This window comes from Numenius arquata, chromosome 12, assembly GCF_964106895.1.
Source record: "Numenius arquata chromosome 12, bNumArq3.hap1.1, whole genome shotgun sequence".
Lineage (NCBI taxonomy): Eukaryota > Metazoa > Chordata > Aves > Charadriiformes > Scolopacidae > Numenius > Numenius arquata.
The window spans coordinates 25,567,936-25,585,510 of NC_133587.1; the positions used below are offsets into that span (position 1 = coordinate 25,567,936).

The 17,575-nt window shown below is 49.6% G+C and overlaps 2 protein-coding genes across 2 annotated transcripts; both read left to right on the forward strand.

Annotated features, from left to right (window-relative positions):
• The first annotated feature begins 364 nt into the window (after window positions 1-364).
• COMMD3 (COMM domain containing 3) lies at window positions 365-4,043 on the forward strand. The gene is made up of 8 exons (XM_074156828.1): window positions 365-508; window positions 1,483-1,594; window positions 1,685-1,748; window positions 1,851-1,885; window positions 2,231-2,291; window positions 2,377-2,433; window positions 2,531-2,590; window positions 3,633-4,043. Exons 1-8 carry the CDS (start codon window positions 376-378, stop codon window positions 3,690-3,692), a joined length of 582 nt encoding a protein of 193 aa, XP_074012929.1. The 5' UTR covers window positions 365-375; the 3' UTR covers window positions 3,693-4,043.
• A 1,535-nt stretch (window positions 4,044-5,578) lies between these two features.
• Window positions 5,579-15,822, forward strand: BMI1 (BMI1 proto-oncogene, polycomb ring finger). The gene is made up of 10 exons (XM_074156827.1): window positions 5,579-5,985; window positions 11,061-11,194; window positions 11,634-11,730; window positions 12,474-12,529; window positions 12,670-12,720; window positions 12,982-13,090; window positions 13,181-13,226; window positions 13,769-13,867; window positions 14,310-14,390; window positions 14,481-15,822. The coding sequence occupies exons 2-10, from the start codon at window positions 11,083-11,085 to the stop codon at window positions 14,808-14,810; spliced, it is 981 nt and encodes a 326-aa protein (XP_074012928.1). The 5' UTR covers window positions 5,579-5,985; window positions 11,061-11,082; the 3' UTR covers window positions 14,811-15,822.
• The last annotated feature ends 1,753 nt before the right edge of the window (window positions 15,823-17,575 follow it).

Here is a 17,575-nt window from a genome sequence, read left to right on the forward strand (position 1 = left end):
TAGGGAAGCCCCCGTTCTCCCACAGCACCCACCCACCCACCCCCCCCCAACCTGCAAACGGATGGCGAGAGCAGGGTATACTCGATATTTTAGATGAAAACAGGAATCTGGCAGATTCAGTTTTTATTAATTTTTATATATATATTATTTTTTTTTTATTTTAAGGATGGGCGGGTTTTAATATTGAATTAGGGAAAGACACGCGTGGGTTGGGATGGGGGGGGGGGGGGGCGGGAGGAGGCGCCGGTCGCCGCGGGGTCCGCGGCGACCGGCGCCTCCTCCCGCCCCCCCCCCCCCCCCCCGCCGCCCGTCGGCTCCGCCTCGTGGCGGCGATCAGCTGCGCGCGCGTCACGTGGGCGCGTGTCGAAGGTCACAATGGAGCTGTCGGCGTACGCGCAGAACGGGTGGCGGTTGCTGGCCGACCCCCGCCGCTTTCCCCGGCGCCCTTACTCCGCGTTACTCCGCGCCGCTTTCCGCAGCCTCCTCCATCACCCTCACGCCGGGTTGGGTAAGGCCTGAGGGGGGGGGGGGATGGGGTGGGAGATGTTTGGCGGGGGGGGGGGGGGGGGATTGCGCGGAGCGGGCCGCGGATGTCCACGCGTGTCCGTGATGCCTTGGCCGGTGTCCCGTTGTCGTGTCGTGCGTCCGTGTCCCCACCTTCCCTCCCCCCGACTACGCGCACACACGCGGAGGCGGCTCCCACCCCTTGCGCGGCTCCAGGGTGCCGCTGCGCGGGGTGACAGCGCTAATGCGCGCTTGCTTCATTAAAGCTTAAACCCACCCAAAATTTTGTGTGTGGGGGTGTGTGTATGTGTGTCCCGCGCGCGTTCGTGGCGGGGGCAACGAGGCGGTTCTCCGCCGCCACCGCGGTTTTTCTGGTTTGTTTTTTTTTTTTGGGGGGGGGGGTGTTCTTTTTTTTTTTTTTTTCTTTTTCGCTTCCCTCGCCGTGAGAGTAATACGGCCGCGTAATTAATTCCGTGGTGTTAATGACCCCTGCTGCCCCTCTCCGCGCGCGGAGGGAGCCGCCGGTGCCGGCCGGGGCGGCGGTGGCAGCAGCCCCGTTCCCCCGCCTGGCCGGGGGGGCTCCGGCTCCGCTCCTCGCCTTCGGCAACAGGCTTCTGAGGAGCGCGGACGAGGCTCGGGGAGGAAATTGAGCTTTCCCTTTAGTATTTTTTTTTCCTCCTTTTTTTTTTTTTCTTTTTTTTTTTTTTTTAATGGGAAGGAGATGTTGGGGGCGGCGGGGCGTGCGTCGCCGGACAGCCCCGCCTGGCACCGCTCGCACCAGCCCGTGCTTCAGCCCCTCTCCTCCTCCTCCTCGCACATTGCCTACTTGCTCCGTCCTTCTGCTCGAAAACGCCAAATGGGTTTGATTTCGAAGTTTTTTGTGAGAGAGATGCCGTGCAAAGAGCGAGCAGCGGCTCTCGGTACCGCGTGCTGGGGTTTGGCTAATAACTATGTCATCAGTAAATTCATTTATTTTAGACGATCCAGACCTGAAAGATATTGACCCTGCGGTATTAAAACATTGCCATGCTGCGGCTGCGACGTGTATTCTGGAGGCAGGAAAGCAGAAAGCCGACATATCTGCCATAAGGTACTAATACTCTGAAGCTATCCCATTTTTCTGGCGGTTGTTACTTTAAAAATGTCAACAGAAAACTAATAAATTCTTTTTTCCCTGTAGCACATGTCTTGAGGACTGTAAACTGGACAAAGAGAGAATAGAACAATTTTGCACCGAATATCAGGTTTTTAAACCAATTTTGACATATTTATGTTTTCTTTCTCTCGTAGGAATTTATTCAATCTATCCAAATTTTTTTTTCTTTTTTTTTTTTTTTTTCCTCCAGAAAAACAAGGATGCATTGGAAATCCTATTGGGAAGGTAGGTCAGTTGGTCAGCAGAGATATATAGTTTCAATCACAGCTGCTTTGAAACTGTCCTGGAAAATAACTATGTGTACTTTAGGTGATTAAAGTAAGAAATATTGTTACATTAAAAAAAAAAAAAAAGAAAAAGAAAAAAAAAAAAGGTACATTTTAAACAAACTTTAGAAAACAGCTATTGAAACTTATCTTCCTCATTTTGGAATTCTGCTCTCAAGAAACTTTTAGAACTTTTCAAGAAGCATTACAAGGATCACAAAAAAAAGTTCTTCTATTGATGAACAGCTTGAGAAAATGATGTTTTCTTTTAGTGTAGAGAACTTGTAACTGTTGTGTCTTTCAGCATAGGCAGATCTCCTCTCCATATAACTGATGTGTCTTGGCGCTTGGAATATCAGATCAAGGTAATTGTAACACATCAAGGTGCTGCTTTAGTCGGTTTCAGTGCCAAGACCTGACTTTTTTCTACGTTCTTTGTTTTTAATTTAGAGCAATCAACTTCATAAAACTTACCAGCCTTCCTACTTGGTCACCTTAAACGTAGAGGTACTGTACTCCCAGCACCCTCAGAGGAAAAAATGCAATTTCACAATACTATCTTTTTATAAAACGGGTGTTGTTGTGTGTTTTTCTTTCTCTTCAGAACAGTGATTCGGCATCACACCCAGATGTTAGTTTTAGTTGCACAATGGAGCAATTACAGGTACTTCTTTCCTTCATCATTGTTTCTGTGCTTGGCTCCAGCTGGGGATGTAAATGTTTCTAACAACTTGCCAATGAAAATGAAATCATATTTTATATATATTTAAAAAAAAAAATAAAGTCCAGGGCTGGGAGGGTAGGGGAGAATCTTCTATAAAAATGATCCGAGTGTAGTTTTCCTGTCTTCTCAAATAAAGTTGCAAAGTAACTGATTTTAGTTACATGGAGAGTGGTTTACATACATGCATAAATATTTTGTCTGTTTTGGGAGGAAATACATACTTTTTTCTGAAACTCTGATTTCCCGTGCTTTAAAAAAAATTGATTGAAGGAGCTGGTTCAATGATTTAAATGTGTCATGATTAAAAATAGGGAACGAACTGAAGGCTCTTCAGTGGTGTTAATGACATGTAAGAAATGTACTGAAACAAACGTTGATCTTTGTTTAGCGATTTAAATGTGTAACTGAACAATAGAGGTATTGTAATGCTTGGAAGTGACCAAACTCTGGAGGATTGGGAAGAGGGGTTGGGGGGAGAAGAAAAACAAGATATTAAAACTTCAGGTTTACACCTCTGCTTTTTTTAATATGTGTCTCAAAAAGTCATCCTTTTCTTACTAATGAGGGTTTTTAATCGGTCTGCTGACTTCGGTAAATGTGATGTGCTTTGGCTGGAGAATGGTCCCGGTGCAAAATTGCACTCAAAATATTCAGTATTTTAGAAATGTCCAAAGCCTAGAGCAAATGTCAGCGTTAGCCATCGTAACGATACCGATAAAGTCGACGTAAGAGTAGTGATCTATTTTAGTAGATAATCTATATTAAAAGGTGTTTTCCTTCAGTTCTCACTTTTCTGACTACATTGTAAAATAGGGAGCTATTTAATTACTTGCTGACATTGTTCATCAGTTGCAACATTTCTTTGTGGTATAAGGTGCTGCTTTCCCTTGCCTCTCTGCATAAAAAAATATTACGTTCCTCTAGCTGAACTTTAAAAAAAAATATATATATGTTTAGTCTAAGACCGTATTTCATCTCTTAGGATTTAGTTGGAAAACTAAAAGATGCTGCAAAAAGTCTAGAAAGAGCGACTCAGATGTGATTGAAGGTGTCAGCCCGCTGAGCTGAAGTACTTTCATTCCTTAGGAGTGTGTCTTCTAAATGACAAATGTCTTTCACCTCTTGATGCAAACTGGTTTTGTTTGTTTTTGTTTTTTTTTTTTTTTTGTAAGTCCTTGGATGCGAATTAAGTGAAATACTTTTTTATGACCGCACTTGGTATTCCTTGCTCGTGTCTTTTTTTTTTTTTTTTTTAATTAACTCTTGTTAAATATTTGCTTAACTGTCGTGTCTTCAAAGCATTCCTTCTATTTAATTTTGCGTATTTTTAGAATTGTCACGGATTATTTTTCCCTGGGCTCTAATAAAGTTTATTCGCTCCTGTTCTGCGCTTTCTGGGGGTGAATTAGCCGTACCTACAAGTCCCAGATGCTGAACCTCAGAGCGGCTCTGGGAGGCGAAAATCCCTCCCGTGCCGGGGCTGCGGCGCGTTTGCTCGCTTGCCCGCCGCCGCTTTGTTATTTCGCTCCAACTGGTCTCACATCTTCTCTAAGAGTGAAGTTGGTCCCCGGCGCGGGGGGATTCGGTGGGATTTTTACGGAGCGGGGGCGCCTCGGGGAGAGCCGCCGCTCCGCGGGGCTGAGCGGAGCCGACCGTCGGCTCCGACCGCTCGACGGCGTCTCCCCGCCTCGCGGTGCCGTTCCGCGCCCGGCGGCGGGGCGGCTGCTCTCCCCTCCCGCTCGCCCTTAGGTCGTACCGGCTCCGCTGGCCGCCGCGGAGACGCTTCTCGCCTCGCCGCGTCGCGCCCGCACCTGCCGGCGGGGGGAGAGCGGCCCCGCGGAGGATGCGCGGCAGCGGACGGGCGCTTCCCTCCCCGCTCCTCTGGGCTGCGGGCGGCGTCTCGTCTTCGGCGGCGGCGGCAGCGAGGTTTTCCCCGTTGCCTCCCGCCCGCTGCGGCGGCGTCCGGCGCCCCCTCGTCCCCTCCGCGGGGCGCTGCGGGGAGACGGCGGGTCCCCGCGACACCGGCTCCGCCGCCGCTCGGGGGGCACCGGGTCGTGCTGTGGCGGGCGGCCGCCGCTCAGGGCGGGACAGGGTCGGCGCGGCCCCCGAGGGGACGGTGTCGTGTCGGCCCCCGAGGCCGGTGGCCGCGGCGGGGGGGGGGGGGGGCGTCCCGCGGCGACGTCGCAGAGGGCACGAGGCGGCGGTGGCGCGAGGCGGCGGGACGGGGCGTGCGGGGCGGCGGCGGGGAGCGCGCAACAAGTGCGGAGAGGGAGGACGGGTGTGCGGGAAAGCGGCGGGAGGGGGGGTGGAAGGAGGGGAGCGGGGAGGCGCACACGCACCTCGGGGCGGCGGGGAAGGAGGGATGGAGGGACGGGGCCGCGGCGGGCGGGAGCCGCGGGGCCGGGGGTCGGGGGCGGAGGGGGGGGGGTGGGTGGTGCGGCGGGGAAAAGGAGGCATGGGCGGCGCGGGAGAGCGCGTGCAGGGCCGGGGGGAGAAGGGGAGGGGGGGCGGCGGAGGGGAGGGCAGCGGGGAGGTGTGGGGGGGGGGGGCGGTATGGAAGGTGGGGGGGGAGGCGGGGGCGGCTGGGTTGCGGGATGGGGTCACGGGGGAGGCGGCCGGGCCCCGGCGGCAGCGGCGCTAATTCCCAGGCCGCCCTTAAGGAATGAGGCGCCCCACGTGACGCTGGCGGGGCGGGCGAACTCCGAGCCATTTTGGGGACGGTGTCAGTTTCCACCGTGTGCCTTCAGCGTTGCATTCTTCCCTCCTCCGCCCTCCTCCCGCCCTCCTCTCTCTCCCTCCCTCCCTCCCCGGGCACCCCACCCCCCCCCCCGCCACCAACTCTGAAATAACAACAACAATAATACTCGTAATAATAATAACAGCGGCGACAATAAAACGCGGGGGGCGAGCCAGGCGGCGAGGCGGAGCGGGGGGGGTGGGGGGGGGGCAGAGGGAGAGACAATGGGCTGGTGGAGAGAGGACCCATCCGGAGCGGGGAGACTTTGCGCTCCCAGCGCCTGAGCCGCCGGGGCGGCCGACGCGGAGGGCGAGCCCGGGGGAGCGAGAAGGGCCGGTGGACGCGAGGAGGAGGAGGAGGAGGAGGAGGAGGAGGAAAGGAGGAGGAGGAGGAGGAGGAGGAGGAGGACCGGGTGTTTTGTAACTAAAATGAGCGGAGCGCAGCGGCGGCGGCGGCAATAAGCTTATTGCAATTGACAGCGTCTGCAGTTCATTTCAAGATGGCCGCTTGGCTCACATTCATTTTCTGCTGAACGACTTTTAACTTTCATTGTCTTTTTTGGCCGCTCCGATCGTCACCCACCGGCTCCGTTTTCCGGGTACGTATGAAGCGAGGTGTCGCCTTGCCAGGGGCGGGGGGCGAAGGGGGCTCGGCGGCGGTTTTCGGCCGGTTTGGGGGCTGCAAAGGGGAGCCTAGGTGTCCCCCGAGCTCTCCGTATGGGAAAAGCGCTGACAGGCTGCTCCAGCCACACACACACACAGAGACAGGCACGCAGCAGCAGCCTCGGCGCTCGCTCGCGTTAACGCACCCACATTTGCAAATTTTAGTTCCTTTCTTTCTCCAGACGCCCCCTAAAACCTTTCTGTGCACATGGCCCCCGAGGAGAATATTTATATTTCCAGACCCTGCTGCCAGCCCGGCCTCAGCGCCCTTTGTTTAAAGGCAGATTTTGATTAAACAGGGACGTTCGTGAAATCTGGAGCTGCCTGGGTCAAGTGATTTCAGTCCTCCCCGAAAGAAACGTGTCTGGGGGAGGTTAAAATGTCAGATAACGCACCCATTTTATAGAGATAGAGCCGGCGGGGGGTAGCGATCCTCCTGGGGGGGTTGTTAGGCGTCGGGGCACCCAGCAGAAAATGTTATTAACTTAAGTTGGACAAGTACTTGTGTGAAATTGGATGGGTTGTAAGATGGCGGTTCCCAGTTGTTTCCAATGTCTCCTCTTACATTTTTGCCCTAAATGCTAAAGTTTTTGGGGTCTGCGCCTGCTGGGGGAGGAAAGGGGTGGCCAACACCGGGAACTAACTTTTGGGGGGGGGTAGGGGTAGCAGTTTGGCTGCGATCTCGGGGAGCTGGGGCGTGCGGTTTGCTGGAGCCTTCGGAGCAAAGGTGATGTGTCTGTGGGACGCGGGGGTTTTTTTTGAATTTCTTTTCTCTGATTGGTAATTTTTTTTCTTTCCTGAGCCCGAGGAGGGTAAATTTACGTGAAATCCTTTGTCAGAGCTTAAAGATGTCACGGGTGGGCTCCTCGTGCTGGTTATGGGCAGTACTGGAAAGTTGCTGGCGTATGTTTTTGTGATTGTATGGCCTTGGCAGTATATAACGCGTGATGTTTCTCTGTGTTTACTGTAAATATTTGCAAATAATCAGGTAAAAATCAGCAGAAAAATCGCATTTCTGTAAAAGTGAGAGAGTCACTTTTCAGCCTCTAGAAACTTTGGTTCACTCCTCCAATCTCCAGAAAAAGTCGAGGAAAACCCGGGCGTGTGTGCCCATTTGCAGGCTTGGCGTTAAAGGGTGGGTTTTTTTGCGTCGTCTGTAGTGGTCAGAGCAAGTTATTTTATGGGACTGTCCCAAAGACCAGGGAGATTCTGGAAATGCAGCCCAGTAAAACTCCTTTGAGGGACTCTGTGCAGTGCGTCCTGGAAACTGAGACAGACTTGTGTTGCAGTTTGCCAGAGACACGAAGGCTTGACCTACCTGATCACTTAAATAGTACAAAATTAACATTTTAGTGTGCTTTTTAAGTAGAGAGATCGTGTCCCTCACCTAGTTCCAGGGGGGCGATCTAAAGGGTTGGGGTCCTTTTGCACTCTGCTGCCAATATTCAGGTCTTTCCTCGCTGCGGCGGAGTTGGGCAGAGATATTTGAGCCCCGTGTGCCTTCTCTGAAAGAAGCGTCATCCCTCCTTTAAGACATATGTGGCCATTCTTCGGCGAAAGAGTAATAACAGGCTCGATAGTAAAAGTGGCTCTGACTGATAATGGGTGAAGATGCAGAATGACGGCTGCTTTATTCCCGATGAGAGAGTTGTCCGAGAGGAGATGGGTGCAAAGTACACAAACCCACCCGAGCGATGCTTCTATTTTTTATGTATGTATTTTCTGTTAGAGAGCTGTCGAGCAAGGTTTGATAGCTTATTGCCTTTATAGATTTTTAATAACGGAGCTGATTCTCAGCAGGAGAATGCACTTCTGTTTTTCTTCATTTTGACGTAGCCCGTTTAAGGCCTCTAAATAATCAGTTGGCTGGCAGTGTTTACTTCTAGCGAGTATTATCTCCGTATATTTTACGTTTAGTTGTTCCATGTGTCAATGTGTAAATATATATTGTCCTGGTACAGAGGCTGCTATTGACTGTGTGGAGTGTTGCTATTCCCCTTGCCATCAGCACGAGCAGGAAAAAAAAAATCTGAAAGGGTACCAAAATATTAAGCTCAGGCTGCAGTAGTAAAATGTGCTGCGCTCGTGTTACACACCCGCAGGCACAGACACGCGTGTGTGTGTGTGTGTCCCTGTGCGGGTGGCTTTCGGGGAGAAGTTGGGCGCCTGGTTGGGCTCGCTGGGGAAAATCACTGATTTCAAAGCTAGCTCGTAGCACGTTGAAAACGTGCTAACTTTGGGCAATAAATAATCCGCGTTTAGAGGGGTTGCTTCGACAAAACAGGTTTCACGGTTGAATTTAATCCCCCTCCATTTAGGAAGGGGCTACGCCTGCGTGAAATAAACGCGTTAATGTCTTGAAAGGTCTGTCCCAGTCTGTCAGGGCTGGGAAGGAATTCTCGGTCAGCCGACTTGCCTGACCCCGGTCACCGCTGGGTTTTTCGGTTCAGATATTTATGAATTATAAGGTAGTGTGACTTGAGCAAATAAAACACAGAACCGTGAAAGCAGCCTGTCCATGTTTAAGTAGCGAAAGGGACCCCAGAGTCGCCGGCTTCAGGGCGCTGGGCTCTTCAGGGAGGAGCGCAGAAGCCCGGGCTCTGCCTTTTCTGGGAAAAGCAAACCCTCGGTATCGGTTTAAAAGTAAGAAGCGGGGGGTCAGAGACCCTGGAAGCGACATTTAAACCGCGGTACAATGCAGCGGGGGTCTTGCTTCCCCGCACGGGGCTAGGAACAGCTTTGGGGACCTGGTCTGGTTTGATGCTTCTTGCACTTTGCTGCTCTGTGTGCTGGCCGGCGGTGGTTTGACGCTGGGGAGTTTTATCTGCTGCTCACTCGAGGGTTCTCCTGCTGCTGCAGGAGAAGTTTCCTGGCCAGGGTCGCTCGTTGGCGCTGTGCACACTTCTTGAGGAATATTGTACCCCTGTCCTGGGCAGTTTGGCTGAAATTCAAAGCTTTCAAAAAGCTTGGTGTGTTGTCTTTTTTTTTTTTTTTTTTTTTTTTCCTCTGCCTAACATCGAAGTTTGCGAGTGGCTGGGAGGAACCTCGCGGCTTGAGACTTCTGCAGCTCGCCCGGTGGCTCGCAAGCTCTGCCTCGGGAAGAGTGCGGACCAAGGGTAGGAGCTGGTGTGCTGGGAGCACTGGCATGGGGAAATGAACAGCTTGCGTTGGAGCAACGTTGTTACGTTACATTTTTCAGGATCTGGTTGACAGAAAATAATTTACTCTGCAATTGACGTGGCTGACAGGGTTCCCCCCCCCCCGGTGTACTTTCCCCTTTACCTCTTATTCCCTCTCATTGTAAATAGTATGCGTGCATCTAACGTTGATGCCAGTGCATGCGATGGGGGTTTATGGGTTTCAGACTGTGAAAATGACATTTGTTTTTCACTCTTGTCGCTGCATTGTGTTGACAAGGTGTTGATTTAGCTTTAGGAATGATCTGGTCACATGGTCCTTTGCATGTTGTCACTAATGTACCGTTTAAAGTCGGTTTGGGCTTTCCCCCCCACCCCCCACCCCCGGCTATGCTTTATTGCTAGAAAGGGGGTTTGTTTAAGGATCCGGAGACTTGTTTTCTCCCGTTCAAGCACCTTACCCTGGTTCTGCAAATCTTTTTCCACCTCTTGCAAAACTTTTGCACCGCTCTCGCTTCGTCCGCGGGAGGCTTTTCAAACGAGAGTCAAAAGAGGGGGGGGGGAGGAGAGAAAGAAAGAGGTCGGGGGCGGAGGGGGAGAAGGAAGGAAAGAAGGGGAGAAAGGAGGAAAGGGGATGCCGGCGGCGCGGAGCCGAAGCTGGGGCTCGGCACCCCGCCGGCGGTGCGGGGGGCTCGGTCCCCGGGAGCGCGGCGCGGCTGGGCTCGGCGGAGGGAGGGAGAGAGGGAGGGAGGGAGCGGAGGGGGAGAGGAGCGATCTCAGACCAGCTCCTCGCACCGAGTCGACGTGGAGAGAGGCCCCTGAGAGGATCCGAAATGGCCGAGGCTCGGGAGGAGCCTCTGGCGCTCGCCTCCGCCGGGCTGAGACCCCAAAGCCCGGCTCAGCCCCGCCGCCCCCGCCGCCCGGGCTGCCCCGGCACCCTCCGGGCTGCGGCACCCCGACCCCGCCCGGGCCGCCCCCCTCCCCCGACTCCCGCCCTCTCCTTCCCCTCCCCACTGGGCTCCCAGACCCCCGCGGGCTCCTCGGCTCCTCCACCCCCTCCGCCAGCCTCCGGGCCCCGCGTCCCACCCCCTGGCCCGGCTCGGCTCGGCCCGGCCCGCCCCCCTCAACCACCCCCCCCTCCCACCCCCCCCCTCCTCGGCCGCCCCCCCGCCCGGCTCTCGTGTGTTCCCAGCGGTGGCAGGATGCCAAGTGTAAGTGTAAGTTGCTATAGCAACCCCCTCGGAGAGCGGAGCAGATCCGGATCGGCACCGAGCAGCAGCGGCAGCCGCCCGGACACCACACCCCCCCCCCCCCCCCCCAAAACGGCGGGCCGGCCCCGCCGCCCCGGTGCCCGGCCCCGCTCCGAGGTGCGTGTCCCCCCCCGTCCCTCCCCCCGCCGCCCCTCCCCGCTCTCCGGAAATGCCAGGGCAGCCGCACCGGGAGGCGCTGGTTCCCCTTTGTGCTTCTCGCCGGCAGCCCGGTGCCCGACCGGCCCCCCCCTACGGAGCTCCCCTCCGCCTCGCCGCATCGCCGCCGAGCCGCCCGGGCTGCCCCAGCCGGCCGGTGCCCCCGCCGCGCCGCGGGGAGAGCCGGGGAGCGGAGCGGTGGGTACCGCGGAGCGACCGCGCCTCCTCCGCGGGGCTGCGCCCGGGCCGGAGAGATGCGGGCGGTGCGGGGACGCCCCGCCGGCCTCGGGACCGGCCCTCGCCCGCCGCCCGGCCCCGCGCCGCCGCCGCCGCCTTCCGCGCTTTATCTTCCCTTGCGCCGGGGGATGCGGCTGCACGGGGGAAGGGGACGCGCCGGATCTCGGCACCTGGGACGCCGCCGCGCTCGCGTCCCCGCTGATGGGTCCTCTGTGTCTGTGTGTCTTTCAGAGCTGCCCCTCGCTACGCCAAAATGCACCGAACAACCAGAATCAAAATAACCGAGCTAAACCCCCATCTCATGTGCGTGCTCTGCGGCGGGTACTTCATTGATGCAACAACCATCATAGAGTGCCTCCACTCCTGTAAGTACCACCGGGCGCTCCGCGTTGTTCCCCCCGCCGCTTCCCACCTTTCCCGGCGTCCCGGGAAAACACACACACACACACACACACAAAAAAAAAAAAAAAAGAAAAAGAAAAAGCCCAAACCCCCTCCCCGAGATGCTCGGGACCGCCGCCCCTCTGCCTCCCCGACGGGCTGGGAAGTAGGTGTCCCGCCGGCAGTGCAGTTTTTCTGACGACGACCCTACGGTCTTTGTTAAAGTAATAATATATGTACTCTAAGCGTCTCCTTTTCATGGTAATTGCAGCTTATTTGGGTATTTGTTTAGCTTAAGCAGCGCGCTGCTGACAATGGACGATTTGCCCTAGCTTGCATAGTTTAGAAAATCGCACCTCGATCTCTGCATGTCTGAGCGTCACCTTCGACCATCACTAAAAGGCTTTCGTGTTTGACTTACAGTCTGTAAGACCTGTATCGTGCGTTACTTGGAGACCAGCAAGTATTGTCCTATCTGTGATGTCCAAGTTCACAAAACTCGACCGCTTTTGAATATAAGGTAGGAGAGAGCCGCAGTCCGCGCCCTGCATCTCTTATTTTACTCTGTATGGGGAGGCCAGCAGTAGTCGTGTCGATGTTATCTCTTCGTCTGCGATTTAAATCTGAAAGGACTTGTCAATTTACGAGCTAACTCGTGTGTATGCTCTCTCTTTGGAGTTCTGTCATTGACTGAAATTGAAGATTTCTCTGGATCCGAGACAGAAAGTTGTTGGTGGTCTTTTTTTTTTTTGTTGCACACGCCGACCATTGAGGCGATGCCTCTTCCCTCTGCCCCATTCTCTCATGTACCATCCCGACAGTTTTTACCTCCAATTTCTGTATTTCCCAGACGTGCTTCACTCCAGCCACAGCTCCTAGTCATGAGAAGTCTTGCTGAAACTTTCCGAGCTAAGAGGCAAAAGGCTTTAAAGCGTGCTTCTCCTTCCAGAAATATTTTTCTTGTTAGTGTTACCCTTTGCTCTTTCTATTTTCTAGGGAGGACATGTAGTTTTCAAGGCCTTCCTTCAGTCTCAGAGAATTATTTTTCAGTTGTGGTAGCACAGATGAGTTTTGTTTTATAGCGGTATTTAGGGCAGTGTTAGTTTGATTACAAGGTCTTGTAAGTTAACTTTTTATGACCAGCCTCCCACTTGGTAGAAGATGCCTCATTGTTGTGAAAGATTATAAATGAGAAGCTGCTGCTTGAATTAAAATATCGTTTCATCTGCTTAATTTTATGTTTCGGGGATGTTCTTTTTTCAGGTCAGATAAAACTCTCCAAGATATTGTATACAAGCTAGTACCAGGCCTTTTCAAAAGTAAGTAGTTGAATAGTTTTGTGGTTTTTTTTTTTTTTTTTTCTGAAGAGTAGAAAAACAAAACCAGAACTGCTATCCTGTATCAATACCAGGAGTTACAGAGTATATACTAAAAATAAAATATATGCTTTTCCATCTAGATGAAATGAAAAGAAGAAGGGATTTTTATGCTGCTCATCCATCGGCTGATGGTAAAAGCTTCTCATTCACAACTTTAATAAATGTAGCATTGAGATGGATGCTTTACTGTTTTCTTTTTTAAATTTACAAATTATGTATTACTGTGACAGAATTTTAAGAAGTAAATTCAGCATAATAAAACTTTATTAACAGTTCGGTAGCTTTAATTCATAATCTTACTATGGAGATTTTTTTTTTTCTTGTAACTGAGAATTGCCATTCTTCCTGATTTGAATTTCAAAATGTAAATTATTGTGGAAATTTCTGCGCAGCTGCCAATGGCTCTAATGAAGACAGGGGAGAAGTGGCTGATGAAGACAAAAGAATTATAACAGACGACGAGATAATAAGCTTATCCATTGAATTCTTTGACCAGAATAGGCAAGTTCCAGAATGGCAATATTTTACGTTTACCTGACTGATAACAGCTATATTTATTATTTGTTGTAATTGTTTCATTTCTTCTCACAGACTGGAAAGAAAAGGAAATAAGGAGAAAGAAAAATCAAAGGAAGAGGTAAATAACTTTTCCTTACTCTAGAGGAAACATAATCCAAAAAAACCCCCCATCTTTGGGGCAAGTTCGTAGCTGAAAAAAATGCATAGGTACGTGTATCTAGAACAAAAGAAGCACACCTATTATGACCTTAGGTGTGAAAGAGGTCAAACTTCTTCATACCTAAACAACTTTATAAAATTAAAAAAACCTGCACTACTTTTTAAAGCGGAATCTGATTTTTTTTGTCAGATTGTGCCCAAAAGTATTTATTTAATTAATTTTTAAAATCATTAAGTAATACATATGTATTAGAAAAAGATTTACTGAGAGATAAAAAAATTATTTCTATAATTAGAAGCATTTTTAATTACTTATTTTGGAACCGTAATTTACCACTTATTTCTGCTGTTCCTTATAAAGCAGAAATTGTTATATTATCATTCATAATGGGTCGAAGTGCATTTAAAAAAAAAAAAAATTAACATGAAATGTTAGAGTACAACTTTGGTGGGAGTAATTGTTTGTTCTCAGTAGACTGATTTTCTTTACTATGCTGTCAGGTGAATGACAAAAGATACTTGCGCTGCCCAGCAGCAATGACAGTGATGCATCTAAGAAAGTTCCTGAGGAGTAAAATGGATATACCTAACACTTTCCAGGTACCTACAGGGAAAGAGGTTTTTTGGGGTTGTTTTGTTTTGTTTTGTTTTTTATATCAGTTTTGCTATTCTGAGCCTGCTAATGCTGGTTAGCACTCATTTTCCCATTGCAGCCAGTTCCAGCAAGCGCTAACTACCACTGGTGTGTACAACACGCCGATGGGGTTTATGAACGTTATTTCTAAAAATGTTTATCCAGAGGGTTTGGTGACCCTGATTTTTTTAATGCTGTAAATATCGAGGTATCAAGAAATTGCTCCTTAACGTATCTAAAACGTGTCTAATAGATATGAAAATTCCCTATTCCCTGCTGGGTTGGGGATAGCAGCTTTTCAATTTGTTGACATATATGGCAGCGGGGTTACTTTCACCCCACAGCCAACGTGTGCTTAGAGGTAAATGCCTGGATGCTCCTTAACGCAGCGATTCCTATCTTGAACAGATCGATGTCATGTACGAAGAGGAGCCCCTGAAGGACTACTACACCCTCATGGATATCGCCTACATCTATACCTGGAGGCGGGTGAGTCTGGCCGGTGTGCCTCCCCCCAGGGGGGTGCGGGTGGTGGCGCGGGGAAGGGCACTGATCAGGGTGTCCCCCTTTGCCTTGCAGAACGGGCCTCTCCCCCTGAAATACCGGGTCCGACCTACTTGCAAGAGGATGAAGATCAGTCACCAGAGGGAAGGCTTGAATAATAGTGGGGAGCTGGAAAGTGACTCTGGGAGCGACAAGGCGAGCAGCCCGGCGGGAGGCATCCCCTCCACCTCCTCCTGTTTGCCCAGCCCCAGCACGCCGGTCCAGTCTCCTCACCCCCAGTTCCCCCACATCTCCAGCACCATGAACGGCACCACCAGCAGCCCCAGCAGTAACCACCAGTCCTCCTTTACCAACAGAGCACGGAAAACGTCGATAAATGGCTCCTCGGCCACTTCATCTGGTTGACGCGCCAACCAGGCTACCACCCCCGCCCCTCCTTTATATAGATCTCTCCATGCCATTACAGCTTTATAGATGCTAATCCATGTGACTATCGTCCAAATTGCTTTCTTTTGTAGTGACACTGAACTTGGCTATAAAAGGCGGACTAGGTGACATTCAGGATGGACGTTAATGGAAACGCAAGATTGAAATGTAAATTGTTTTCAGAGGACTGGGAAGCAAACAACAGTTACACCTTCACCTGTTCCGAGTGATGCGGAGTTGTTTCCGTCCCCATCATCTGGACTCGGGAGTCTCCAGAAGTCGATCCAAATCCCGGGAAGTAGTTTGTTAATCCAGACTAACTCCTCCATTGCGTTCTCTTCGATTGTTATTGTTCTTATGCTGTTTTGTGAACCTGTAGAAAGCAAGTGCTTTTTCATCTTGAAATCCAACGAAACGGAAAGAATATGCATAGAATAATGCATATATGTAGCCATGTCACTGTGAATAACAATTTTTTGCGTATTAGCCATTTTGATTCTTATGTTGCATCTTTTACTTCTCTGTTGCTGTGCAGAACCGATCAAAAGAAAAGTAAACTTCAGTTTTACAATCTGTATGCCTAAAAGCGGGTATTACCGTTTTATTTACTGACTTGTTTAAATGATTCGCTTTTGTAAGAATCAGATGGCATTATGCTTATTGTACAATGCCATATTGGTATATGACATAACAGGAAACAGTATTGTATGATATATTTATAAATACTATAAAGAAAATATTGTGTTTCATGCACTCATGATATGGTTGTTAAATTTCTAAACTGGTTCGACCCTTGCAGATGCCGCCTGTTTGAGCTTTGCTCATACTGCAAGAAACACTTTGCGTGTGAGAGCTACAGTATTGGGGAAGCACATTCAAGTCTCTGATAACCTGGAGGCCATTGGCAATCTTAAAAGGATTTTACTGGCTTTGTCTTTTTTTTTCCAAGTGATATATTTTTACTTTACCAAAATGTTGAAGTGGTGCAGTGAAGAAAAAAAAAAAAAAAAAAAAAGAAAAAAGAAAAAAAAAAGTTAAGGGATATGGAAGTCTTTGACCAGTTTGATTACCTTTTTATTATTTGGTGTGGTGGGATTGTGTTTTTAAAAGCACATGGAATCATTATAGAAGCCATAAACTATTTGGTATAAATTTTAAGGAACCAGCAAGTTGCTGGATGAAGGCATTTTATCTAAATTTGTTTTAATATATATGTATATGGTACAGTACTGACTTCATTAAAATTTAACAGGTACTTTAATATTTCCAATAAATTGTGGAGAATGCCTCCTCTTTAATGGCCTGCAAATAGGTGCATTTTATTAGAGGCTTCTAAGGGTGTTATTTTTTTCAGTAGAAGGAACTTTTCCACCATAAAATATGAACAGCCCAGAACACTTTTCAGTTTGTGCTTTGCTTTGGTCGAACTTCGTGTGTGTTCATCACCCATCAGTTATACATTTGTGAGGGTGTTTATTCTATATGGATATTGTTTCATGTTTGTACGGGAAAATTGTAGTTAAACATTTCATTGTCTCCAGTCTGCAAAAGAAGCACAATTCTATTGCTTTGTCTTGCTTATAGTCATTAAATCATTACTTTTGCATATAAATTGCTGTTACTTGTCCTGCTTGTTTTTATAGACCAGGTGATTGCAAATCCTCCACAAGGTTATTGCTTATCGATGTATAATGTCTTGTTAAACAAGAGTTGATATTTTTTCCTGTAGTAAACATGTACAGTTCAATTTCAACAGTAAAAACTTCAGTTTTATATACACGAATAACTTTCATTTATAGCTGATCAAAGAAATAAACAAATAAAAGGGATAATTCATTGAAAAATAGCAAATGACCTCTGTTGATAATGTGGTGTTAAAGGACAAAGATCTTGTTCTCGCTGGAAGTCTTTCTGGGTCTACAAAAGATTTTAGGGAACAGAACAGCAGAGTACTAAAATAACACCAAAAAAAATTGCCTGGAAATCGCCGTGATTTGTTTTGGTTGCCTGCCTCGAAAACATTTGCTGTTCTTTATTTGACCCCAGATTATTCTTGAAAATAAGCAAATGGTGTATTCTCACATCCCATCCGGGCACGGGTTTTACCTCCTCTCTGTTCAAACTCAGCCCACGTTAAACTGCCCTGGCTGGGAAGGGAAGAGCAGGAATTTTGTGGTGGCGAGTGCCGGGTTCCGCCTGTGCTGCTCCGGATTGCTTTTTAAAGCCTCAGTGGAACTAAATACGTTTTAATGTCAAGATATCTCTCCATGCGACCAAGTGTCTGTCTTGGCACGGTTCCCTCAACTGTATGACTTAATCACACTGTACTGGTTGAATTAATTCACCCAAAGACCAGCACTGAACCTGCAGCAGAGGGTTGGACGTTAGCGCACCGATCAAATGGCACTAATTTATACTGGAAGTAGCTGATAATGATAACTTTTAGCATCAAAACGGAACTCTTCTCGGTCTTTGTAGAGCGTCCGTGAAGCATAAAGCAATGAAACAGGAGTTGGGTAATTCTCTTGGAGGTTTATTAAGCCCTCACAGCAGTTTCGACATCTCCCAATTTGACATCTCCCGCCTGAAAAAGAACAAACGTTTTCAGTAGCTCTCTCGCCGAGCTGCAGGAGCCGCCGAGGGTGTTCGTGCTGCCATGTGAAACTTTTGTTTTGCTGCTGGCCCTAGGCAGATGGCACTGCGATGCGTATATATTGCTAAGCACAATTGGGAGGACGACCAAA

Coding starts and splice junctions, on each gene's coding strand:
- COMMD3 (XM_074156828.1), top strand. CDS start 376: ATGGAGCTGTCGGCGTACGCGCAGAACGGGTGGCGGTTGCTGGCCGAC. Junction 2,292..2,376: donor GCTTGGAATATCAGATCAAG/GTAATTGTAACA, acceptor TTTTTAATTTAG/AGCAATCAACTTCATAAAAC. Junction 2,591..3,632: donor GCACAATGGAGCAATTACAG/GTACTTCTTTCC, acceptor TTCATCTCTTAG/GATTTAGTTGGAAAACTAAA.
- BMI1 (XM_074156827.1), top strand. CDS start 11,083: ATGCACCGAACAACCAGAATCAAAATAACCGAGCTAAACCCCCATCTC. Junction 11,195..11,633: donor CATAGAGTGCCTCCACTCCT/GTAAGTACCACC, acceptor TTTGACTTACAG/TCTGTAAGACCTGTATCGTG. Junction 11,731..12,473: donor CGACCGCTTTTGAATATAAG/GTAGGAGAGAGC, acceptor TTCTTTTTTCAG/GTCAGATAAAACTCTCCAAG.